The sequence below is a fragment of the Rhododendron vialii genome, chromosome 11a, assembly GCF_030253575.1.
Source record: "Rhododendron vialii isolate Sample 1 chromosome 11a, ASM3025357v1".
In the NCBI taxonomy this organism is placed as follows: domain Eukaryota; kingdom Viridiplantae; phylum Streptophyta; class Magnoliopsida; order Ericales; family Ericaceae; genus Rhododendron; species Rhododendron vialii.
In genome coordinates, this window is record NC_080567.1 from 27778414 (window position 1) to 27804554 (window position 26141).

The 26141-nt window shown below is 38.8% G+C and overlaps 3 protein-coding genes across 4 annotated transcripts; 1 reads left to right on the plus strand and 2 right to left on the minus strand.

The window, feature by feature from the left end:
- Nucleotides 1-1284: 1284 nt before the first annotated feature.
- LOC131308746 (transcription factor PIF3-like) lies at nucleotides 1285-7391 on the plus strand. Of its 2 annotated transcripts, none has more exons than XM_058335747.1 (9): nucleotides 1285-1721; nucleotides 2265-2449; nucleotides 2762-3920; nucleotides 4007-4111; nucleotides 4234-4299; nucleotides 4827-4892; nucleotides 5562-6038; nucleotides 6866-6989; nucleotides 7101-7391. In XM_058335747.1, exons 2-9 carry the CDS (start codon nucleotides 2355-2357, stop codon nucleotides 7109-7111), a joined length of 2103 nt encoding a protein of 700 aa, XP_058191730.1. In that variant the 5' UTR covers nucleotides 1285-1721; nucleotides 2265-2354; the 3' UTR covers nucleotides 7112-7391. The 2 variants fall into 2 exon arrangements, with proteins under 2 accessions (XP_058191730.1, XP_058191728.1); XM_058335745.1 differs by lacking the exon at nucleotides 1285-1721 and adding an exon at nucleotides 1773-1787.
- A 611-nt stretch (nucleotides 7392-8002) lies between these two features.
- Nucleotides 8003-8723, minus strand: LOC131307069 (secreted RxLR effector protein 161-like). The gene is made up of 2 exons (XM_058333485.1): nucleotides 8572-8723; nucleotides 8003-8525 (listed from the first exon to the last, which is right to left on the minus strand). The coding sequence occupies exons 1-2, from the start codon at nucleotides 8721-8723 to the stop codon at nucleotides 8003-8005; spliced, it is 675 nt and encodes a 224-aa protein (XP_058189468.1).
- Nucleotides 8724-15007: 6284 nt separating this feature from the next.
- LOC131308678 (uncharacterized) lies at nucleotides 15008-19100 on the minus strand. Its single transcript, XM_058335650.1, has 3 exons — nucleotides 18973-19100; nucleotides 18811-18869; nucleotides 15008-17732 (listed from the first exon to the last, which is right to left on the minus strand). Exons 2-3 carry the CDS (start codon nucleotides 18838-18840, stop codon nucleotides 15315-15317), a joined length of 2448 nt encoding a protein of 815 aa, XP_058191633.1. The 5' UTR covers nucleotides 18841-18869; nucleotides 18973-19100; the 3' UTR covers nucleotides 15008-15314.
- Nucleotides 19101-26141: the final 7041 nt, after the last annotated feature.

Sequence of the window (26141 nt, forward strand, 5' to 3'; positions counted from 1 at the left end):
AGATGCACATAAAATAATTCGAACGCTTGAATTATCAAAAGTGATGCTACGTTTGAGTCTAGCTTTAGACAAAGTTGGATAAATGTCTAATCTCTTGAGACCCACCCCATTGACAGTGTTTGTAATAAGCTTTTGGGTCTTCTTTTTCCTCCTTTACAAAAATTGGGGTGGCTTGTCTGCCCAACTTTCTGATTTTGCTCACTTAAAAGGAAACCACTTAATTTAAGCTTTAAAAATCATTTAATATCGCAGTTTCACTCTTTTTTTTTACAGTAGAATAAACTTTTGCAACAATTTTAGTGAACAAAAAAAAAAAAAAAAAAACACTTACTAAAGTGCAAAAAGTTGGATGAAGATAGATCAGTAAACTCTCGTTCAATATCGGGTACAATTCTTCGGAACTTGAAAGGGAACCTTTGGCTCAATAGAAACATTTTTTAGTCAAATTCCTTTCCAAACTATGATAGCTAGCCTATTCCCACCGCCCCCTATTACCAACCCTACTCTTCTCTAAGCGTTTTTTTTCTTTTCCTTAAACAAAAAACTATCTCAGCTGAACTAAACAGCCATTTTATGGCCAAATAACCTTGAACCATACCCGCAGTTATTGACTCCAAATTGAGTTCAGTGTGGTGTGGTACAGACAAGAGCATGTAGATACGAACTTAAAATAACCTTAATTTTTAAGTTTGCAGGTTCAACTCTCATATAAAGCAAAAAAAAAATCATCAGAACATTAAAGTTGATTCAGTTATCAATTTTAGAGCCATGAGAGTTGTTGAGAGGTGTGCAAAATGGTTTTTTTATCCGCAGACTTTGAAACTAATTACTCCATAAAAAAAAAACCCAATAAAATATAAATAGATCACAGATACGTGACCACCCAATTATATGCCGGTCCACCGTCTACACTTGATCAATTCGGGTGAACTTGACATAACTTTTTCAGGAGTTTTTGGGCACAGTATATGTGGTTGCTTTCTCTTAATTTGTAGAACAATTAGGTAAAATGTTTAAACATTTTTTGTCTCGAAGAGGGGAAATGAAAAAGTATAAAAACATACACTAAACTCTATTGAAAAAAGCTTATATCTATATAATAAAAAAGACCCAAATTTTTCAGGACGAAAAATATGACAGTAAAAATTGGCCCAAACTTTACAAAGATTGGGAGGGGAGAAAAAAAGGCTGTGTAAAAAAAACCCGTCCAAAATTAGGCCAAACTCACCCCGAGAACACTCAACTTCATGATAAAGAGCTGTGAGCAATTCCTACTTTTACCCTTATTTAAAGAGCAAGCCATCTCCTCCGCCAGAGTTGCTTGGTGGCATGTGCCTCTTTGCTTGGTTCAATTCACTTGCAAATCCCAAGCCTTTTGCCTTCTTCTTCTACGACTCCTTAAAAATCCTCCCTATCTTTCTATTTATGTATATAATGCATGCCAAGCTGAGAACTTTAATTGGTTCGTGAGGATCATCATAGTTTTGGGAACCCTATTTAATGCATGTGGATTAGCGTATGATGGTGGGTTAGAGGAATTTATCATTACCCAGAAACCAAAAGTCTATGAAGTCTGGGAAATGTCGTTGGAGGGCTAATTTTATCCCCAAAAAAATTGAATCTTTTCCGATGGTTTTGATGGGATTTCAGTGGGTACAAGTAGTGTGAGCTGATCTTCGGGAATTCTTGTTCTGGGACTTGGTTTGATTTACTTTGAAAAGGTATCTCTCTCTCTCTCTCTCTCTCTCTCTCTCTCTCTCTCTCTTGGTTTGATTTACTTTGAAAAGGTATCTCTCTCTCTCTCTCTCTCTCTCTCTCTCTCTCTCTCTCTCTCTCTGTGAATTGAATGATTAACAAGATGACAAAGATTAATCAATAAAAAAAACTTGATTCTTCTAGATTATTGGCTGGTTTTGGAAATTTAACTTGGTTCTTCCTCTAATGATTGAATTTTCAATTAAAAAATCTCACTTTTCTTTAACTCAAAAGTCCTCAGTTTGATATTGTTCTTTAATTCCTTGAGGTGCCATTAAAGAATTGGTTTTGACTGTTACCAGACTACCTGTATTAACTTTATGAGTTGTGCTATTTTTATATTGCTGCTGATATGGGCATGAGTTATAAATGAGACTTTTCTTGGAAAATGTATGCATACACGCGTGAATATGTTATGTAGGCAACTATACATATCCTTTTTCAAAGTCGGTTTGTGTTTTGCTGATGTTACTTTGCCTTGGCTGTTTTGGGGTTATTTTTGTTTGCAGTAGGAGGTGGATGATACTAAATATGGCCAAGTGCTCAAAATAGGGGCTCTCTTTCTCTCCCTATATTAGTTGTTTTCACTTATTCAAATCATGCCTTTATCGGAGTTTTACAAAATGGCTAGAGGGAGCCTTGAATCTGCCCAGCAGAGAACAACCGCAACTTCTTCAGCTGATCTATCTCATCTGTAAGTTTAATTTCATCTTTTATTTCCCCAAAACACAATGTTTTATTTCATTTAGTCAAGTATATTTAGGTTTCCACTTCTACCAGTTTCTCAATCTGGGAGCCAACACTTCTTTTTGTTGTCGGTAGGTTTTGATTTGTCATTATGGTAGTTTTCGTTTGAGCTATTCTCTAGTGGGGTTTATGCAGAATAATTACTTTGTGCTTGTGCTTGATTTCAGTGAATATAGTATGTTGTACTTTTGGTTGTTCTGTCTTGATTTACCTTATGCTATTGTATTTTGAGAAATTGCTGGTGGGTTTTTGAATGCAGACCTGGAAATGAACATGTTGAACTGGTATGGGATAATGGTCAGATTGTGATGCAAGGCCAATTCACTAGAGCTAGAAAAACATCTAGTTCTATTGATTTTCAGTCTCAAACCCCGAAAGTACGAGATAAAGATCGGTTGAATGCTACCCATTCAAAGATGGGAAAATTTGGGGTAATGGATTGTGTTTTGAATGACTTTGCATCGGCGGTGCCTTCAGGGGAAATGGGTTTGGACCAAGATGATGACATGGTGCCTTGGTTGAACTATCCCCTTGATGAGTCCATACCACACGATTACTGCTCCGATATATTGCCTGAATTATCCGGTGTTACAGAAAATCAGATCTCTAGCCATACTAGTTTTGCCACAAACAAGAGAGGTAGTTATAACCGGACAACTAGGGGTTCAAATTATGTACAGAATGGTTTAGGCTTAGAACACGAAAATGCAGCCAAGGTTTCTTCAGAAATTGGTGAGGGTTCAGGATCAAGGATTTCCCATTTCTTTCCGTGGTCATTCCAAGAAAATCAAACATCACTTCCCTCTCTCAAATCAGGAGTTTCAAGCATTATTAGCAACAATATCACCAATACCAAACATGCTTTTTGTGGGGATCCCAGTACTGGTGTAAAGATTCAGAAGCAAGATTCAGTATTGCCCAACACCAACTCTGGTATTATGAACTTCTCCCACTTCTCAAGACCTGCGGCTCTTGTCCACGCTAGCCTTCAAAATGTAAGTGCTATCGCCTCTCCCATTACATTAGGCATAGAAGGAATGGGAGGTAAGAATAAGGGCCCTTCTCTAAGTAGCACCAATTTTGCTGAGTCCACACCTATCAATTTGAGTAGTGGATTGAGCAAGGGAATGGATTCTAATAGCCAACCTAATTCAGTGCCACCCAAGGTGGATTCCGTAGTGGTGGGCAATCCGATCGAGGAGTTGCGTGCTGCTGAACAATCTGAAGCTGTTTGTCGAGAAGATGTTGTTAAGAATGACAAGTTGTGTAGTCAAGTTGTTGGGGAGAAGACAGTAGAGCCAGTAGTGGCTTCATCGTCATTATGTTCTGGAAATAGTGCAGAGAGAGCTTCTAATGATCTGACACATAATTTGAAGAGGAAATGTCAAGAGACTGACGACTCTGAAGGCCATAGTGAAGTATATTAAAACTTGGGGTTGTCCTATTCCGTTTCAGATTATCTGATTCGTTGAATTTCATGAGGTTAAAACAAACTTATGTGCAGGATATTGAAGAAGAATCAGTGGGTATAAGAAAGGCGGCTCCTGTTCGACGAGGTACAGGTTCCAAAAGAAGCCGAGCAGCAGAAGTTCACAATTTATCAGAAAGGGTAAGCAAATCCACTCCAAAGACTGATGATGACACTGATGTTTGAGATTATGGTATTTTCATTGTTGGGGACTGTTTTTGGAGATGTCGATTGGTATTTAATGTTGGTTGTTTTGCAAACAGAGGCGAAGGGATAGGATCAATGAAAAGATGCGTGCATTACAAGAACTCATTCCAAACTGCAACAAGGTATTTTTTTTCCTTGTAAAATTATGACGACCTTTGTTCGGTAATTTATGCTATTTGTATGCTTTATGCAATTAACCAGGTCTCTATTGCATTATCTTAACGCATAATTTTACTAAATTTTTATTCTCATGGAATGGTAATCAAAGTCAAGGATAGAAGATGTAGTATGCATGAGCTTCTACTTCTACTTTCTTTCTGAACTTCTGTTCCTAAGATATAGATTGATTGCTTAGAATACATATTACATAAGTAGACGTACACGAACCATGAACTGCATGATTTAAAAGGTCATTCCTGGTGCCTTTCCGTGTTAATTGGAAGTTTTCCAAGCATGGATTGGGTACAGTGACTACAGTCTTAAATGCTAGTACTTTGTGCACAAAGTGGCAATCTCAGATTCAAACCTGCATGCTTATGCTTGGCAGTTTGATATTGTACCAAAACTCTGTGAAACAATCCCTAACACAGAATAAGCATTTGCAATTATGATTTCCTTAATGACTGATTTTCACAATTGCAACTGTAAGGTGGACAAAGCTTCAATGCTTGATGAAGCCATTGAATATTTGAAGACACTTCAACTTCAAGTACAGGTGAAGTTTCTCTTGTCCTTTACCTAATGTACTTTTCATTTTACTTGTTTTGAAAATTTAAATTTATTATCAACTATAACTACATGGCGTAGGTGCGGGTAAGTGTCTAAGCATCGGATTCATCTAATTCATGTTTCAAAGACACGGAGACACTAAAAAATACTTCTTGATGGTTGATATCCTTAGTGTTATTTTCTATGTTAAATGGTGTTCACAATGTGAAGCATTTCTGGCATTATAGGATATTGTAATGCAGAACTTTGTAGTAGACGTCTTATAGGCAACATGGTTAGGGATATTAGAGCGTGCCTGATTTCCTGGAAGAAGATCCCTGATACTGACAAGGACAAATATTTGAGCTGTGTTTGGAATATGCCTAGGAGATTCCTATATGGCTAGCTGAGGCGTTTTTTTTCTTGTGTTTTCCTTTCTAAAGGCCGTTAGTGCTTTTGGATTGTTTCTGTTTTGACTCTCAAGGATATTCTCTTGGCCTTGTTTTGGTGTGGTTCTTTTGTAAAGAATTATCTTTCCCAAAAAAAAAAAAAAACCTTTGTGGTAGACTTCAATTGCTAGAATTAGTTTGATGTATGAATGTTAATCACTCAGGTACTGGCACACATATGTGTAATGCAGTTATGTACGTCCTTATCATAGTCCATCCTTTTGCAGATGATGTCTATGGGAGCTGGGATGTATATGCCATCAATGATGTTTCCAGCAGGAATGGCCCAACTGCATGCAGCTCATATGGCCCATTTCTCGCCCATGGGAATGGGTTTTGGGATGGGAATGATGGACATGAATGGTGGATCACCTGGGTGCCCCATGATTCAGGTTCCCCCCCTTCATGGTGCACATTTCCCTGCGCCACGTCCCGCACCCATTTTTGCGCCCACTAGTTTCCAAGGGATGGCTGGACCTAATTTTCAGGTTTTCGGGCATCCAGCACCATGGGTGCCTTTTTCAGGGGTGCCTCCAATTAATTCAGCCATTGAACTGAATGCCACTGGAATGGCTGCCCCCGCCCCCGTGGAACTTCCAAATTCAGCTCCATCGTCAAACCCAAAGGATTTGATACAGAATGCTAACTCACAAATGATGCACAATGCCAATGCCCGTACCTCAATGAAACGCACATCTACTCAGGTTTGTGCTTTCTTCGTGTAGTTCCAGTTCCTGAGGTACAAGAAAGTGAATTTAGAGATAGGCATATGGCAAGTTATGTGCTCTATGGCCAGCCCCATTACTGATCCAAATGCACATTTGGTACCTCTGAAAATCCTACTAACAGCAATGAATCATGTTTGATGCCTGGATTATAATCCTTTACCCACGGTACAAGTGAACATGTGGGGCCACATGTTCCTCAAGATTAGATAGTCCCATGTTCGTTATGTGGAACTAAGGATAAGACTGGGTTATAGGGGCGCTGTAAGGGATACTCTCTTTGTTGAGGGGGGGGGGGGGGGGGGGGGGGGGGGGGGTTGGAGGGGAAGGGGTTAGTATTTGCTAATCCGGACATTTGGGATTATTATCCTCTTCAGTGACTTGTAACTAGATATTCTACGGGGATAAACTCTAGGTGACAAAAGTAACTCTGTGAAACCTAGGGTGTTCCAGGAATTCCTTCTAGAGCAGTTGTATAGTTTCTGTGGATTCTGGCAGTGCACTGATCCTTACTGCATATTTAGTTAGTTCATTTACTGATTGATGCTTGATCTCACCACTGTTAAGTTTAATCATTCAAAGAAAGGAAAGTTCCTTCCAACACTTATGTATTCCCATATAATGCTAACACTAAACTACTCAGGTTCTATCAACCATGCAAAATTACTAGAATTTTACTACTCTTTATTGTACTATTTCCCCGCCATTTTTATGATTTGACTTTTAGTATTTTGGATAAATGCGGTCCGTTAATCTCTCTCTCTCTCTCTCTCTCTCTCTCTCTCTCTCTCTCTCTATAATACCAGTGTCAGGTGTCGAATACTGGTTTCGGACAGTCTTCTTTGGTGTATAGAAGTGATCAAGCTGCAGATGATGTCTGCCGTGATGACATGAACTTGACTAAGGAAGCTGACGTTCTACTTAGACCAGGTTTCAATTGTACACAATTTGGCGATTCTGTCTACTTTCATTTTCCATTGATATTATCAAACTACGACTCTTTCTATAAAACTAAAGCTGGATTTCGGACCATTTGTGCAGGTTGTGAATGAAATGGATGCGGAACCTTGTCATCAGAGAAGTGGAACCCTCTTGCGGTCTATTGCATTCGAACCAGTTTTTTGTTGCGCAGCTATCTGAGTTATGGTCCCGTGTCTGACGGAGTTTGGTTCGGTTAGAAAGCGTGTAAAAGAGTTTTCAGAATGAGGTTTTGGTATATTTGAAGGAGGGACTTGAAATCTTTCTTTCCTGTGTGTGTACATTAACAGCTTGTATGGATAAGCGTTTAACCATTCTTTGAATTAATGAAACCAAAATAGCTATCTCCCAATACATCTTTTGGCGAACAGGAACTCTCCTTTTTTTGGTAAGAAAAAAAAAAGCTTCGCACGACTCCAAATATTCTCTTTAGGAACAGGTTTCTAAGGGACTGGACGGTCCTGTTCGCGTCAATTCTGGGCCTTTCTCCGGCCCATTTTGTGATAGAAAACAGAGAAATAGAGACGGAAAATACTAATGTTATTTCTGAATAAATTACAATGAGGTGAGTACACCTTTAAATAGAGTAAAGTTATGCATAAGAAAGAAAGATTACAAGATTTGATTACGATATGATTACCCTATGATTATGCTACGATATGATTACGATATGATTATTCTATGATTATGTTACATGTCTTAAAATAGCATATTACAAGAAGATACAGAATATATATTCACAACCCCCCCTAAACTCAAGGTGCGAGGGCAGAGAGCATCGAGAGTTTGTCAAGGAGAAAGCGGAAACGAACAGCGCTATGGGTCTTCGTGAAGAAATCAGCTAGTTGCAATGTGAAGGAGGCGAATGGTAAAGCAATGGTGCCAGACTGAAAATGCTGACGTATGAAATGACAATCAATCTCAATGTGCTTCGTGTGCTCATGGAAGACCGAGTTGTGGGTAAGCTAAATAGCACTCTTATTGTCACAGTAAAGAGGCGTAGGAGTAGTAACAGAGACCCCCATATCGGAAATAAGCCAGCGAAGCCAGGCGATTTCAGAGGTAGCATGGGCCATGGCACGATATTTAGCTTCTGCGGTGGGGCGAGCAACAACATATTTCTTTTTGCTTTTCCAGGAGATAAGAGAATCGCCTAGAAAAACACAGAGGCCATAGGTAGATTTGCGGTCATTGACATCACCCGCCCAGTTAGCATCAGCATAAGCATGGAGGGTTAAGCTTGATGTAGAAGAAATTTGAAGGGTACCACAAAGATAACGAAGAATACGTAAGAGAGCAGCCCAATGCGTAGTCCGATGAGCAGAGACAAACTGACTAACAATGTGAACTGCATAAGAAATATCTGGCCGAGTAATAGTAAGATAAACTAAGCAGCCCACTAATTCGCGATATTCCGTAGGATCCTCAAGGGAGACATCATCAGAGGCAGAGAATTTGGCATGAAGTTCAAGGGGAGTATCAAACAGTCTTCGCATCCGTGAGACGAGCACGATGAAGAATATCAGTAACATACTTGGACTGTCCCAAAAGATACTCCTGGGGAGAGGAAGCAACTTCAATACCAAGGAAATAACGTAACGGGCCCAAGTTTTTCATTTCGAACTCACGGAAGAGATGACTTTTGACTTCAGCAATAGCAGTAGAATCAGAACCAGTGATGATCATGTCATCAACATAAAGTAAGAGAAGACCAGGCCATGAGAGGTGCGGCGGAGAAATAGAGCAGAGTCATGCATGCTAGGCGTGAAGCCAATCTCAAGAACAACATTCTGGAAGCATGAATATCAAGCGCGAGGGGACGGTTTCAAGCCATAGAGAGCACGACCCAAGCGACAAACCATACCGAAAGGATGAGAGAAGCCAGGAGGAGGCCGCATATAAACCTCTTCAGAGAGATTGCTATTGAGAAAAGTATTCTTTACATCCAACTGAGAAAGAGGCCACTGGTGCACTGCTGCCACTGAGATCAAGGTGCGAACAATGGTCATTTTGGCAACGGGGGCAAAAGTTTCCTCATAATCAATCCCATACTCCTGAGAAAACCCTTTATCAACTAAGCGGGCTTTATACCATTCTAAAGAACCATCAAAATGAGTCTTAACTTTGTAGACCCATTTGCAACAGATTAGATTCTTACCATCCGGAAGTGAAACCAACTCCCAAGTCTGATTGTGAGCAAGAGCAGTAAGTTCAGCTTGCATGACATCCTCCCAATTGGAATCATTGCAAGCTTCTTTATAGGACCTAGGCTCAAAATAAGTGTGAATGCGGGAAATAAATGATTGATAAGAGTATGAGAAACAGGTAATAGTAAAGCCATATTTTACCGGTGGTTGACGATAGTCGCGGAGGGATACCGGCGGGCAGGCAGATCAGGATTTGCAGAGGCAGATTGGGGAGCAGCTATAGAAGTTGGACGATGGATGTAGAACTGGGTGATCGGAGCACGACGAGGTGATGCTATGGGGGCTGTAGAAATATCAAATACCTGAAGAGTGGAGGTGTACTCTTCGGGAGACACATCCATATCCATAGGAAAGAGGTCAATATGGATCAAGTCTTCTTTGGCTACAGGAGCAGTGCGAGGTGGAAGAGTAAAATAGGGAAGACGCTCTAAGAAGACAACGTACCTTGAAACATAAAGTTTTTTGGTCACAGGATCATAACATCGATACCCTTTTTGATTAATGCCATACCCCAAAAAAACACCTAAGACACAACGGGTGCTGAGTTTACTGCGGTCTTTCTTGAGGAGGAGAACAAAACAGGTAGAACCTAACATTCGAAGAAGAGAGTAATTAGGAACCTGACCATAAAGCCGCTCATAAGGAGAGCTACCAGAGAGAAGAGGGGTGGACATCCAATTCAGGAGATAGGCTGCAGTGAGAATAGCTTCTCCCTAGTAACAGGATGAGACGGACAAAGATAGGAGTAGAGACTGAGCAGTATCAAGAAGGTGAAGATATTTTCTTTTAGCTCTACCATTTTGGGCAGGAGTGTCAGTGCAAGACGATTGGTGGATAGTCCCAAGCAAATCTAAGAATTTATGAAACTCTGAGAGTGAATATTCCCCACCCAAGTCAGACAAAAGAATTTTAACCGATGTAGAAAGCTGATTTTGAACCATGGCATGAAATTTTTTATAAATCGTAAAGAACTCAGATTTGTGAGTCATTAAGTAAACCCAAGTATACCGACTAAAATCATCCACAAAAAAGACATAATAGACAAAATCACCTTTAGTAGCAACCGGAGAAGGACCCCATAAATCAATGTGAACAAGCTGAAAAGGCGAAGTAGAAACAGAAGTACTTTTATTAAAAGGTAAAGCTGACATTTTTACAAACTTACAACCACTGCATTCTGAAATATTACTGATTGAAATATGACCCAAATGATCTGACTTAACTAAAAGTTTTAGATATTCACTAGACAGATATCCTAATCTAGAATGCCAAAAATAAAAAGGAAATGACTTATGATCTAAACAAAAGGATGACGCAGAAGTGGAAGACGGTTTTATTAGAAGATGCAAGTGCTCCAAAAAGATAAAGATCACCAACTCTACGGCTTGCCCCAATCTGCTTTTTGGAATCTCGATCCTACACAACACAACCAGAAGAAGAGAAAACAACATCAAAACTAGAGTCGGATAATTGGCTGATTGAAAGTAAGCTCAAAGACAACTGAGGAACATAAAAAACATTAGGAATAGACAGTGAATGTGCAGTAGAAGATAAAATGGAACCAATAGAAGCAACATGCATGGGAGAACCATTGGCTGTGGCAATACTAATAGGAAAAGCAGGTGTCATACAATTATTAAGAAGAGACATATCAGGAGTCATATGATGAGAAGAGCCAGAAGCAAAGATCCAAGTGGTGAGTTGGATATCTGAGGTGGGAGAACCACGCAAACCTAAGTGAGTGGTAGTCATGGTAGAAGCTTGGGGGAACCCCCTCGAATGGCTTCCATGTAAGCTTGAAACTCCTGAAATTGCTCATAATCAAACTCTGGAGGTGCACTACTAGAGGCCGGTGCTGCCAAGGCTGTAGGAGGGCGAGAATACTGTTGTGGTGCCCGAGATTGATGCGGGGCGTGAGAACCAATCGACTGAGTAACATTTCGTCCATTTGGCTTGGGACGGTTAGGGCATTGATACTTCCAATGACCCTTCAGATGGCAATAGTTACACTAATTTTCAGGAATTTGAGGCATTGGTTTGGCCTCAAATTGGACAGGATGAGATGCTGGAGTGGGCGAGTAATGTGTCGGATATTGGCTAGATGGAGCAAATGGAGCAGCAAAGACAGACTGTGAGGGAGGTGCAAGATTAGCCACTTTGAACCGTGTTTCCTCAGCGATAAGCTCATGAACAACACCATCTACTGAGGGCAACAGAGACCGATGCAAGATAGCCTCACGAAGAGGCTCAAACTAATTCTGAAGGGCGATGAGAAACTGAACAAGTCGTAGCTCCTCATGAAATCTGATATAACTATCAAGTAGCTGCAAATCTGAAGGTTCCATGAGAGTTAACTGATCCCAATAAGTAGTCATTTCGTTATAAAATTCTTGAATCGATTTATTATTTTAGGTGGTATTTCGGATGAACATTTCAAGCTCATATCGTTTAGCAAAATTTGATTCAAGATACAGAGTTTGTAGATAATTCCAAACTTTACTTGCTGTGTTATATTTCGAAAAATTCATACCAATACTTGGTTCTACGGAGTTGTGAAACCAAGTCAAAATCTGTGAATTCCATGTGTTCCATTTTCTCAAGGCAGTGGCATACCCTGGGTCTTTTGGATCAGAAGAAGGTAGCGTAGAACTGTCTACGTATCCCCACATTTCTTTACCAACAACAAAAATTTTCATCACATAAGCCCAATAGGAGTAGTTGTTACTGGTCAAACGAACCCTAATAGCCTGATTTTTATTGCCAGACATGATGCTAACAGAGAAATGCAGTCAAAAAAGAAAACAGAATACTAGAGTACCAATCTGCCTTAGACTGGTTCGTCGGAGCTATAACAGAGGTTGCTGGAGCTACTACAGTGCTGCAAGTGCTGCTGGAGGTTGTCAGAGTGTGGGTAGGTCACCGGTGGTTGGAGAGGGATGTGTGTCGACTGCTGTGGGTATTTCTTGTGATTTGGGTTGTTAAAAAACAGAGAGAGAGAGAGGGAACGATAGTAGCTGACAGAGAGAGAGAGATCTGAGGATAGAAGACTAATTGGAAAGCAGGTTAGGGTTTCGGAACCCGCTCTGATACCATGATAGAAAACAGAGAAACAGAGACAAAAAATACTAATGTTATTTCTGAATAAATTACAATGAGGTGAATACACATTTAAATAAAGTAAAGCTATGCTTAAGAAAGAATGATTACAAGATTTGATTAAGATATGATTACCTTATGATTATGCTATGATATGATTACCCTATGATTATGCTATGATTTGATTACGATACATGTCTTAAAATAGCAAATTACAAGAAGATACAGAATATATATTCAAGATACAAAATATATATTCACATTTTGATGTTTGGGACCATTACCTCGTCGAGAATATTAGGCACGTCAAAATTCATAATAATCGGATATCGTTTAATATTCTCGAAACGCATTTATCTCGCTGGGAACGGATTTTTATCCAGTGTTGTGATATTTTCTAAACCTATTTTTCTTGAGATAAATGTGTTTCGAAACTATACCAATTAATGTCTGTTTAATATGAATTTTTACGTGCCTAATGTTCTTGACGAGATCTAAAATATATATGGTCCAGATCATCAAAAAGGACCGCATATATTTCTTTCTCCATATTCAAACGAATATAGGGTTGATCCAAGCACAGCCTTTTGTCCAGTTGGAAATTCTGGATTGATCCAAAATCAATGCGTGGATGCGTTGTCCACTCCTTAATTCCACGTAGGCCTGTCAATGGACCGGATCCGATCCGGATCCGATCCGAAAAATTCGATCCGGATCCGGATCCGAATCCGATAACATCGATCCGATAATCCGATAATCCGGATCCGGTAATTCAATACGGATTCGGATCGGATCCGGATCGGATCGGATTAAATCCGTTATCAATCCGAATCCGAATTTTATTTTTTTTAAAAATTTTAATTTTTTTTAAAAAAATAGTAAAATTTTTATTTTGAAAAAAAAAATGTTTAAGAAGTTGTATTTTTATTTTTATTTTTTATTTTAAATTTTTTAAATTTTTTTTCTGAAAATAATTTTTTTTTGAAAAAAAAATTGTATTTTTTTGAAAAAAATATTTTTTTTTGGCTAAAATTTTTGAAGTAAAAAAAGTTTCCGGATCGGATTCGGATTTTCGGATCGGATCCGGATTTTTCGGATTCGGATCCGGATTCTCACTATCGGATTTGAGTCTTATCGGATCCGGATCGGATTGTGTCTTATCGGATTCGGATCCGGATCCGGATCTGTCGGATCCGGATCGGATCCGGCCCATTGACAGGCCTAATTCCACACCTCCTTGATTTCGTGAATGCATTTAGAGCCATAAAATTTCTTTCTCCATATTCAAACACGAATCATGTGATCTGTTGACATTTCGCACTCACCCATTGTATGAGGCTTCCTTGAATTGAATTGCACCCCTGGCAGGAGGAGCCTTCATCCATTCCTGATAAATTTGATACGCAGATGATCCTCGACCATCCTGTTGAGAGCCATTTGTGGGCCGGCTTGGGACTTACTTCGATCATCGAAATCGATCATTTGTGTTTCGTCCTGAACATCAACCATGTATGTTGATCGGATTTCAACAAACTCATTACCTCGCGATTATGTGTTTACTGATATCCAATGAACATAATTTCTGGTAACCTTAATGCTCCGATCATTGAAGTGGGTTCGGGAAGGAACACAAAATACTACAAAAACAACACGGTCCAAGTCTCTGAAAGGGACTGTAGAGGAGTTGTATTCCAAAAAAAAAATGAAAACTAAAAAAAAAAGAAAATGAAAATTGATATAAAGGATTGCAAAGAACCCTCGTTATGCTATAATGACAGCAAAGATTAGCGACACTGTCTCAGTCCAATGATCCTAATGTTGCCATGAATGTGTTAAAACATCATAATCTCATTTTTCTACATTTGAATTGTTGGCTTTGACTCCAGGTTTAGGTGTCCAAAGCTTTTCCACAAGTATACTCCAACTTATTTGTCATATTTAGATTCAAAGGAGATGTAAGACTCAAAAAGATTATGGAGAATTTTCTCAATTAGTGCTTACGAGCTTATTGCGAAAAAATTACCCACTAAATTCAACCACGCGACTTGATGTTTTTAATCTTCTAAGAGGACTCTTGTCGGATTCATCAGTACACATTTGCTCCTGTTGTCCATACACCCACGGAGTTAGAACTACGCAACTAAAAAGATGTTTCAACCGCAGAAACAATCCATCGAACCCAAAAGCAAGAGAACTCATGGTTCAGAAATCAGCCGATCGAGCACCTAGGTCCAGGACCAGAATGGAGAGGACGGAGAAAAATGTACCACCATAACAAGGATTACAACCCTCAACCCTCTCTGCACACAGCTTGTTACCAGCACTCTCTCTGTTACTTACAACCTAATTCGAAAACACAACAAGTACCTTCAAAATCTGTTGGTCTTGACCCTCCCGTAAAAGGTCCCTAAAGTGGTCTGAGAGCAAAGTGAACTACAATACACCCCGCAACAACTAGTTTACCCAAACTGGGACAGCAAGATAAATAACACCAAGAGCGATAAATAACACCGAAAGATAGAAAGATGGAGGCTTAGGCATGCGTGAAATGTTTAAAGAGAAATACCCAAAAAATTAACAAAACTGAAAAATTAAGATGAGCACAAAGTGATTAACGCACGCAGGCTAATTGCACCAGTATCAATAGTCATAACAACAATCACAAGCTGTAGCAGAATTCTGCATATAATCTCAATTCACAAACATTCAAGAAGTTCTATCTTACAGACCATTATTGGCAGCATCACCACACAGACTACCCAAATAGGCCTTAAAAAATGATAGGACTGAAGAAAGAAAGAAAGAAAACTCTCTAAATAGCACACTATTGAACAAACCACTAAGTATATTGTCTACAAACACACTACACACAAACAATCAAACAGAAAACACTGCTCAAACCAATCGAATTTACTGTACACGAAACAACAATAAAAATACCATGTATTTGAAAGTCCATGCATTGTGTGTCGAATCATTTGTCTTGAACATCCCCCTTGGCTTCAGATGAGACTGTTTTTGGATTGGGTGATTTTCCTAGGATAGCTTTCTTTGCCTTCACAAGTGATTGCTTCACCTTTGACATGATGTTGTGTGATTGTTTGGAACTAGGCTTTGTGGGAACCTCTTCTTTAGGAGGCTCCCCCGACATTATGGTGTCATCCCCGTCCTTGGCGGGCTCCACAATTGGAACATCGGGTTTTCCTTCTTTTTCCTGCTCCAAGGTCGTTTCACCAGTTTGAACAGCTTCCTCTCCTTTCACTTCTGTCTCAGATTCCTTTGGCTCTTCAACCTGCTCTCCAACAGTTGTAGTTGCGACTTCCTCTACCTTTTTCTCCTCCACTCCATTTTTCTCAGTCTCAACTGGAGTGACAGTCTCATCTTTTACACTTGCTTTCCCATTTTCAGCAGGCAGTTCAATGGCTCTGGAAGTATTTACCATTTCCAAAGCTTTTTCAGTGACCTCAGTGGCAGAAACCACAGGCTCATCCGATTCCTCAGTTACGGATTTTCCCACTTCTTTCTCTTCTTCAGTTTTTGCACTCTTTCCTTCAGTCTCCAATTCAACTTTTCCTGATTCCACAACTTCCTCTTTTGGTAACACTTGAACTTCCTCTTTTGGTAACACTTCAGTTCCACCCAATTCTTTCCCTTTGTCAGCAATACTGGTACTTTCTGCTACAACAGTAGGAGATTTTTCCCCTCCATCTTCTGTGTTATCAATTTGAGCTTCCACAATGGTTGGTGTAACTTGATCCGAACTTTCTGTTACAACAGGTTCCTCTTTGACGGTTTCCTCCTCTTTCACCACTGGATCCTCAATCTTATCAGCCAAAACCACTTCTTTCTCTATTTCATCAACCTTTACATTCTCCTTAGGCTCAACTCCTTCACATTCTTTCTCAACTTTTTCAGCAACTTCAGATAGCTCTCGTGGGTTTTCAGTTACCACAGATTCCTCTTTAACTGTTTCCTCCTCTTTCAATGAAGGATCCTCAATCTTCTCAGCTAAAGTCTCTTCATCTTTTGCAATTTCGACTTTCACTCTCTCCTTAGGCCCAACTTCAGCACATTCTTTCTCAATGTTTTCTGCAGTTTCAGGTTTTTCTTGTGGTGTATCAGTTATAACAGCCTCCTCTTTATTGGTTGGGAGATCCTCAATCTTATCAGCCAAATTCTCTTTGGGTTTTTCTGTCTCAACTTCTGAACATTCTTTCTCAACTTTTTCAGCAACCTCAGATTGTTCCAAGAGTTTATCCTCCACTTCAGAAACTGGTTCTGGAATTTCTTCCTTTCTAAGCTCCGGTTCTGAAATTTCAACCTCTTTCACAACAACTATTGGTTCTGGTTCCTCAACAGGTAAAACCTCCACTGCTTTCTCGGTTTTCTCAACAGCTTCAACTGGTGGTTCAGGGGTATCACTCGTTTTTACCTCCTCCTCCGGTTGCTTCTCAACCGCCTCCAATGTTGATTGCTCTAGCGGCTGCTTTTCAACAGATGCAGCAACTTCTGCAAATTCATTCTCAACTTTTTCAGCAACCTCAGATTTTTCCAAGAGTTTATCCTCCACTTCTGGAATTTCTTCCTTTTTAAGCTCCGGTTCTGAAATTTCAACCTCTTTCACAACAACTATTGGTTCTGGTTCCTCAACAGGTAAAACCTCCACTGCTTTCTCGGTTTTCTCAACAGCTTCAACTGGTGGTTCAGGGGTATAACTCGTTTTTACCTCCTCCTCCGGTTGCTTCTCAACCGCCTCCAATGGTGATTGCTCTAGCGGCTGCTTTTCAACAGATTCAGCAACTGCTGCAAATTCTTTCTCAACTTTTTCAGCAACCTCAGATTTTTCCAAGAGTTTATCCTCCACTTCAGGAACTGGTTCTGGAATTTCTTCCTTTTTAGGCTCCGGTTCTGAAATTTCAACCTCTTTCACAACAACTATTGGTCCTGGTTCCTCAACATGTAAAACCTCCACTGCTTTCTCGGTTTTCTCAACAGCTTCAACTGGTGGTTCAGGGGTATCACTTGTTTTTATCTCCTCCTCCGGTTGTTTCTCAACCGCCTCCAATGGTGGTTGCTCTACCATCTGCTTTTCAACAGATTCAACTGCAGTTAGCTCTTTTGGCTCTTTTTCAACAGACTCCGCAGTTGGTTGATCCTCTGGTGGGCTTTTATATTCAACCGAAGCCTCCGAAACAGGAGCATCGTCTGTTTTCTTTACCTCGTCAACTAGAGGAGGATTAATTAGCTTATCCTCAATCTTTTCTTCCAATATAGATGAAGATGCCGGTTGAGTCGGCAATTCCTCTTCTTTCAGCTTTTCTTCCTCTACTCTGCCCTTTGGTAAATCCACTTGTTCTACTTTTTTTACTTCTTCAATTGCCTCCTCGACTTGCTGCAGCGATTGCAAAATTCATCAGCATCAAACTAAAGAGTAACAAAGAAGGCAAGCATCCATATTTTACAAAAGTGACATCTGTGTAAAAGTTAAAGCCCGAAAGAAGAGAGATTCTCATGGAAAAAACAAATGGAACCCCATACCAAGAGCTAAGATGATATATCCCAATTGAGACATTGTAGAATAGGCTAAAAGTACTCAAAGAAACTAGGCAGTATTACTGATTTACCACACACCAAGGTGGCTTTCACAAAATTGATGAAAAAGCATTCCAAGAACAATTCCATCTTGTGAGAGGACTAGAATATATAAATATTCCAGTTTGTAAAAGCACTCAACTATACAGATGCTACTATGTACTCTAGCAAAATCATATCCTACTTGCAAGTTGAACTAATCAACTAACACCTTTTACTATAACTTGTCAAAAAACAGTAATATCATACTTCAAATTTCAGTAAGAGATTCATACGGAAGATCAAAAAATACGAGATTCTGTTAGAAACTATGGACAAAAGAATATAGGGGCATCTCTCCTCTTCCATTCAATAAACCATGCCTGATGTTTCCATGAGAGGTAGAAAACTATTTTCCTGAGAATCGCCTCGGAAAGTTCAAAGCTTTCTCAACTTCATACGAGAAGACTAGTCGATTCTTCTAAAAACTAGCTGATTTATGACAGGAAATAACAAGATATCTTCATAGCTAGAGATGTTTAAACTGCTTTGTCAATGATAAGCAAATCAAAATCAGGGGAGGATTTTTCATGTGGGTCTTGCTCAAAAACTTCCATAATCATCACCAAAGTACCCACCATCTACTTGATCCAAAAAAAAAAAGAAAAGAAAGAAGAAGAAGAAGTACCCATCTACTAAAATTGATTGATAGCATATCAAAGTTGGTCTTGCCAACAAGTAGATCTCTAATCATCACAAAAAAAAAAAAAAAAAAAGGTGAGTAAATTCACAAGTGGGTCTTCCTTAACTTGCACTTACAAATTTGACAAGTGAAATTATATGCATGTATAACCATGTGAAACAAGGAGAAAAGAAAACAGAAACAAGAAGAAGCTTACCTCTGGAATCACAGTACTCTCACTAGCCATGGCTGGATTCAAGAGAGGAGGAAGAAACCCTGGTGATAAGTGGTTTACAGATATGAAAATTTAATCAGAAAAGAAGAATTTTTTTTGGAATAAGGAGTGAATGATGATGATGATATGGCTGGAAAGAAGTACCCAAGAAAAACAAGCTCAAAAGGAAAGTGAAGAAAAGCAGAACCACACCCACCCACAAGGGAAAAAAAAGCAGAAAAACAGAGAGGCTGGTGCTCACATGATAATATGATCTGTCAACAATGAGTGGGATTGCTTTAACTGAACAAATTAAATAAATAAAATTTATTCCAAAAAAAGGACAAAAGCGACAAACGCCGGCATGGGGCCCATGGTTTTAACGGCCTAATTTCGTTGTACAGCATTGGACTGTCCATTGTGAGTGAGAAAAAAGACAGTCCATTGTTGGAATGGAGCCATGGAGATGCTCTGTTCAAAATTAAGAATCCAAAATGGTTTTGGCTGCATAATTTTATCATAGTTTTAGAAATGGAAATAAAATTTTTTATTTTGTCACATAAAAATGAATGGTCAATGGTGTCATTTGATTGTAATTATATTTGATTATTTTACAGTATTTTTTATTCGTGTTGATTTACCTAGGATCATATCTATGTTACGGAACTTGGTACGGGTTCTTATCGTTATTGTCCATTTTTAGGAATGGATCATATTATCAAAATGGCACAAAGTAATCGAGCTCACCAACTCTAACATCTCATTTAATTCCATAGACAACAAATCTAGGACCACACTTAAAATGCACACACGCATACTCATATGAAACATGTATGGAACCACATATCCTGTATTTGGGCCCTAACACTTTTGTTTCGTATAATTCATGTGTGATTTAAGACTTTTTTCCATCCAAAAATACAACGTTTCTAGGTATGCGCTTTTCGAACACAAATTGGGACATTGACATAACCCTCAAACAATAGGTGAGGTTTTCAGCACGAGTGGATCATACTACTTCTTATTAGAAAGCTGTGTGTATTTAGAAGATGGGAAAATATCATTTGCAAATAAATATGTCCTCTCTGGTGCTTATTGAGCTTTATTAGTTACATTATGGACCAACCTAATGGGATCCGATCTCTTCTGTGTCAAAAATAAAAAATCTCTATATCTCTACGCTGAGGGATTTTCTAGCAGTTGGATAGAAGATGGTGCCTCCGACCTAATAATCAATAGTCGCTCCAAATGAGAATTGGTTACACTACTATCATCCTTCTCAAGGTTTTCCAACAATGACAAGACATTTTCTATTGTCTCTTCAATAGCCTTCCATTCCAATATGAGATTAAATTCTTTTCATCAGCGGTGGAAAATTCAATTTTTTTACCACCGTCTTTTTCGGTCATATGGTGTGTTATATTGTTGATATGAACCGTTCATATTGTAGACCACAAATAATAGTATATCCATGCAAAAAAACAAACTTGATCGGACATTGATAGAAGTATCAAAAATTGAATTTTGCTTTATAAAATGGAAAGTTTATCTTTTTTATTATTGACAAAAATAGATCATCCATTTTATTTTATAAACTAAAATTTAAATTGTCATATATCTATTGACTTTCCATGAAGATGATTTGATGATTTTTTGCATGACAATACTATACTGCGGATCTTATAATATGAACGGTTCAAATTACAACAATAGACGCTTGGTGGGGCCCATAATGGACCGTGGTGGAAAATTGGAGTTTTACACCGGCAGTGGATATAATTTATTCTCTTCCAATATTGCAACAAACAGAAGGAGATATCCGATACCGCTAATTGCATTGGGAATTTGACACTGACAAACAAAGCATTACGGATTCATTTTTGAAAACTGAGATGAAGTATTATGGTATTGTTGGATACTTTAGGGAGTTAAAGTGTGAGGTGAGTCTTCAAAAATTAATTGAAATGCGTGTAAATTGACTCGAGCCCCTTGAGTATCAAAGAACTGCAACTTAGCAGCTTCTCATTTTTTCAGGTCAACATCTAATGTCATTCGTTTTATTTTCTTCCACTCTGCAGTGATACATTAAAGTATTCATTTCCGATGGACCTGGAAAAAGATTGATAAAAATAACAGTGGTCTCACATAAAAAATAAAATTTAAAAAAATTTAAAAAAATAAAAAAAAATTTCCTATACATTTTTAAATTAGGTCAGAGACCAGTCAAGTTGAAGTCAATGCAGTCGAAAACCACTGTAATCCATGGCCATGGGCATTGATAGAACCATAGGAGTTGAGCATAGGAAAGGGATCGAGTGATTAACGGAATGGGTGTTCGCTATCAACCCAGTTTCTTTTAAGCGCCGAAATAGCATATCCTTGTACGATGGGTACCTCCACCCGAACAGGTCTTCAAGCTTAACAAGGACGGATTAGTAATCTCGCAACCATGCGAGCCTCAACAGGCGCGGCTTAATCCGCGATCACAATGGTAATCGTAAAGGCGGTTTTCACCGCAATCTGATGGCAGATTCGAGTACCATGGCAGAACTTTGGGTCATCCGGGGGGATGGCCTTAATTCGGCTCTTATGGAAAACATTAATTGATTGGAAGTCGAAACAGATGTTCTGGCTGCCTCTCAGCTCCTTTCGGCTAAGAGCATTGATAATCACCCGTTGAGTAATGTGATTTTCGAATGTAGGTCTTTAATGCAACGCTTTGACAGCATCACCATCAACCACATCTTCCGCAAAGAAAATAAATGTGCCGACGCCTAGGCATGCAAGTGATACCTTGGTCAAGATTAATTATTCGAATCAGAAGGGATTATTACTAGGGCTTGCAAATCCTAGCAATAATCATCTAGAAAATAATTGAGTTGTTAAAAGGTATAGATTATCCTATAGCACGGACCGTCTCAAAAGTACGGTCTGGCCGCCTAACGGCACGACCCGTCTTACGAGTATAATCTATCTCAGAACTCCAACTACAATCGATGAAAACCATTGTATAACTCGTATTTGAAAGCATGCATACAAATACTCAATAGATTAAAACCATCAAAATCATTCCATTCAATTGAAACGGAAAGGGTTCTTAGTTATACAATCGATCCGAATAATAAACCTAAAATCCATACATAAATTAGAGTTACTTGGTGCGAAGTTTCATCTTCACCCTAGAAAAGGGGTTTAGCCGGCCATGGAGAAGAAAGATGTGATCGAGATTGAAGAAGACATGGAAAGCATGGAAGTCCTGGGCAAATCGCAACCTGTCACGCCTCTTTCTATCACCTCTGAAAAGTAAAAGTAAAGTATAACCTAACAAACTAAAGTCTCCTTTTATAGTCTAGGCCCGTAAAAATAAGACTTTAAAAAAAAACGCAAAGTAAATTTCCATCTGTTGCCCGCTGGTCCGGACCAGCAATTTCATTGGCCGGACCAGAAAAACAGATTGTTCAAATTGTTGCTCCAGCTTTGGTTGTCCGGATCAACATATCCTTGGTCTGGACCAGATTTTTCAGCTTTCATCTTTTCGCTCCTCTTCTCTCCGTGGATCTTTCCGGAACATCCTTAACTCATGATTATTACTCCAAATCCTTCCCGAACGCTCCGTAAGTCCTGAAACAACATAAACCAATTAAAGCTCGTTAAATAACATTAGATAGGACCGACAAAACCTAAGTTAATGGGAATAAACGGGTGCTTTTCAGCACCTATCAGTCACAATGGGGAATATTTTCTACTATCTTTACGTTCTGCATTGTGTTGTTAATTTGCTTTATGTAGACTCTATCGGGTGGATTACCCAAGAGATGTACTATCTTTAATTTGGTTTTAATGCAAGTTCCCGTTAACAAAAAAGAAGAAGAGGTTATGCCCATTTACTATTCTTCCACTTACGAGCAACAACAAAATAAAGAAGCAGCCCCAAGGGCGAAGTCTTTTTTTGAACAATGATATTTTTTTTTATTAATTTTTGAAAGTGATTACAAAGACTAAAAGGAAAAAGATAACAAGTGCCCATCCGAGACCCAAACCCTTCCAAGGGCGAAGTCAAATCCTCCATGACAGTTCAAAGGTAACAATTGATTTTAATTTCAAGTTCGAAATTGGACTAAAAATTTCAAGTTATGACTTGTGGCATCAACTGGCTTGTCAAATTTTCAGCCTTCAACTCTCACGCCAAATTTCAAAATTCGAATATTTGGGACCAAAGTATGACAGTGTGGTTTTCTTTAAAAGTTTACAGGACCATGGAAGACCTCCATTTTTTTTTTTTTTGGGTCAAAATGATAAGAGCTTCATTATAAGAAAAACACAAATACACATGATAATAATCAAGAGGTAGCATCCATCCTAAATTGAAGAACGAGAAAGCTACAAAAGGAGGGTAGTCTTCCCGGGTACAGATACCCAGACCACTACTATCTCTCCTAGCCAAAAAATGAATCACCCCAATCGCAGTTCTACGCATAATAAAAAAACACGTACTGATGTAAAAACCTCACTCCTGAAGCAACGAGGCTGCCAAGCCAATCTACTTGATTCGTCGTTGGACGGACTGCTAACACGATCGCCTTCCTTTGTTAGAGAAACATAACCTACATCACAAGCGAAATTTGAACCGGCACCTCAATTTATTTGCCTGTATTTATGGACTTGAATCATTCCTAATATTCTCAATTTTCTTCCTCTTCTTTTTTCCCTACAAATCTCAATATCCTAGTGAGGTACCGCAAATTCAAACAAGAAACATTTTATCGAGAGGAGGTCTAGGCGGTAGAGGTAATGGAATTGTACATTTCCTTTTGAAACTTCATAAACTTTATAATCTGGCTTTGATACTATGTAGAAATTTTATATCCATCTCAAAATCAATTGGCAATGAGTGGAGAAGTCTCAAATGTTACAGTATTAATGATCACGTATTTCACTCCCAAGCAATGTGGAACTCTATTTCCTTAACAACTCTAGAGTCGATCAATTTTCTAGTGAAGTAGCACAAATAAATTCACAATGATGAAATCCAAATGATCATTGGTCAATGTCAAAAGGGGTATAAAAAAAAGAGTGGATGATGAGGTTTATGAAACTGGGTCATGGGGACTGAACCATGAGAAGGAAAAAGAAGTGTGCCATAGAATATGCCATACAGAAATTAACGGGCGATAAGGTTAGTCAGAGGCCTTTTTATTTTCATGCCAAAGGCTCTATTTTTCATTCTTGATTGGCCCAAATTAATAGAATGTGACTATGTACTAAACTAATTTCTTCACTAATTCGAATCATTTAGGTTTATTTGCTCGAATTATTCTAATTAGGATTTGATTCTTAATTGGAAGAACCATTTCTTGGTGAGGGCGTTGCAAGGAGAAGCAACAGAAATCAGCACTGGGCTGTAATCAGAAAGTAATCATTACTGTCCAATGGCAGAACCAAAAAGGCTTTTGAGTTTGGGCTTCTTTTCCGAAGGCTACAATCAGTATTGGGCCACGGACAGGGGATAAATAAATAAAAATACGGAGAAATTAATTCGGGCTTCATTCCCCTGGGCTGTATGTGCTATTACTTGGGCTTTTATTAGAAAGCCTAGTTTCAAAACATTTTACTTTCATTTTGCATCAACTCTCTTCCCCTTCTCTAGGAACATTAGGGGAAAACCATTTTCTCTTTTGACATTGATAGGTTTCGAACCTTGACGTACGCTTAGGGTTGCAAGCGAAACAAGCTGCTCGTGAGCAACTCAAGGCTCGGTTCATTTAGTTATCGAACAAAAGCTGGTATTGGGCTGTAATCAGAAAGTAATCATTAGTATTGGGCTGTAATCAGAAAGTAATCATTGGTGTCTAATGGGGCATTGAGTTTGGGCTTTCTTTTCTCAAGGCACAATTCAGTATTGGGCCATGGAGAGGGTGTTAATTTAAAATATTAATTCGCTTTCGCTCCTCTAGGCGGTATGTGCTATTACATGGGCTTTTATTAGAAAGCCTAGTTTAAAAACATTTTGATTTTGCATCAATTCTCTTCCCCTTTTCTCCTGCATTAGGGGAAAACCATTTTCTCGCTGACATAGATAGGTTTCGAACTAGGGCTGCACAAAAAATCTGATGAACTGTGAAGCTGATCCAGACCGAATTGATCCGCACCTTTTGGATTTTGTCCGTGGATTAATGTTCCGGACATGGATTTGAAAATTAAAAAACCGTGAGATATGGATTAGGATTGGATTTTTATTTGAAAACCATGGATTATCTAAACCGGATCGTGAGATATTTTAAAAATAAAAAAATATAATATATATGTAACATATAGTAAACAATTACTATAAATTTGCACCCATGTTTATAAATTATTTGTAACTATATGACAATATGGTATATATCAATATAAACTATTTTTCATGTTTGATTTATAAAGTGGGAAACAATAACTTATATATAGGTTATAATAAGTTAATTATGGATGTATTGTCAAATAGGTTATACATACTGTAAATACAAGTTATTGACAATAACCTATAATCAATTAAATTACACATACTATCATACAATAAGTTATATATGCATGCGTATATACGTTTTTACATATATTTTTTAGCATAGAATTATGTATTTACAAGTGATGAAGTACTTGGTTGATGCAATCTGTGGATAAAATTGGGACCAAACCGTGAGTCGCGGTTCGGATTGGAACCGAACCGTAAGACTTTTGGTCTAGACATGGATTTCATTTTTCAAAAACCGTGACTCACAAATTAGGATTGGATTCATAGGAATCCGATCCGATCAGGACAGTACGCAGCCCCAGCGAAACCAGCTGTTCGCGAGCAACTCTCGTTAAGGCAAGGCTCGGTTCGTTTAGTAATCGAATTGATCTCGAGCTTATGTTTTTGGTTTGTTTAGTAAACGAGCCGAGGTCAACACTCTAAAGCTTGAACTGGCTCGAAAAAGCTCGGCTCATTGGTGTAGGCTCGGTTGTTTATAGAAGCTCATTTAGCAAATGAACTGGCTTCGGCTCGTTAAGGGCTCAGCTTACTTGCAAACGAGCCAAGCTCAAGTTCAAGTTCTAGGCTTGTTTAATAAACAACTGAATTCGAACACTACAAATCTCGGTTCGACTTGTTTCCCACCGCCTACTTCCTCTCCACATTAGCTCCCCAAGTTATCTCACTGGCCAGTACACCGTTATTATTTTAAAACTGTCAATTGACGAAAACATTTCTCGACATAAACAATGTAAGATTTGGTTATATATGCAAGGGGTGGACGCTTTTCAGACGGGCAACTTCAAGATTTTTATTTATCAGAGACAAAAGTACAAAGAAAGTTTTC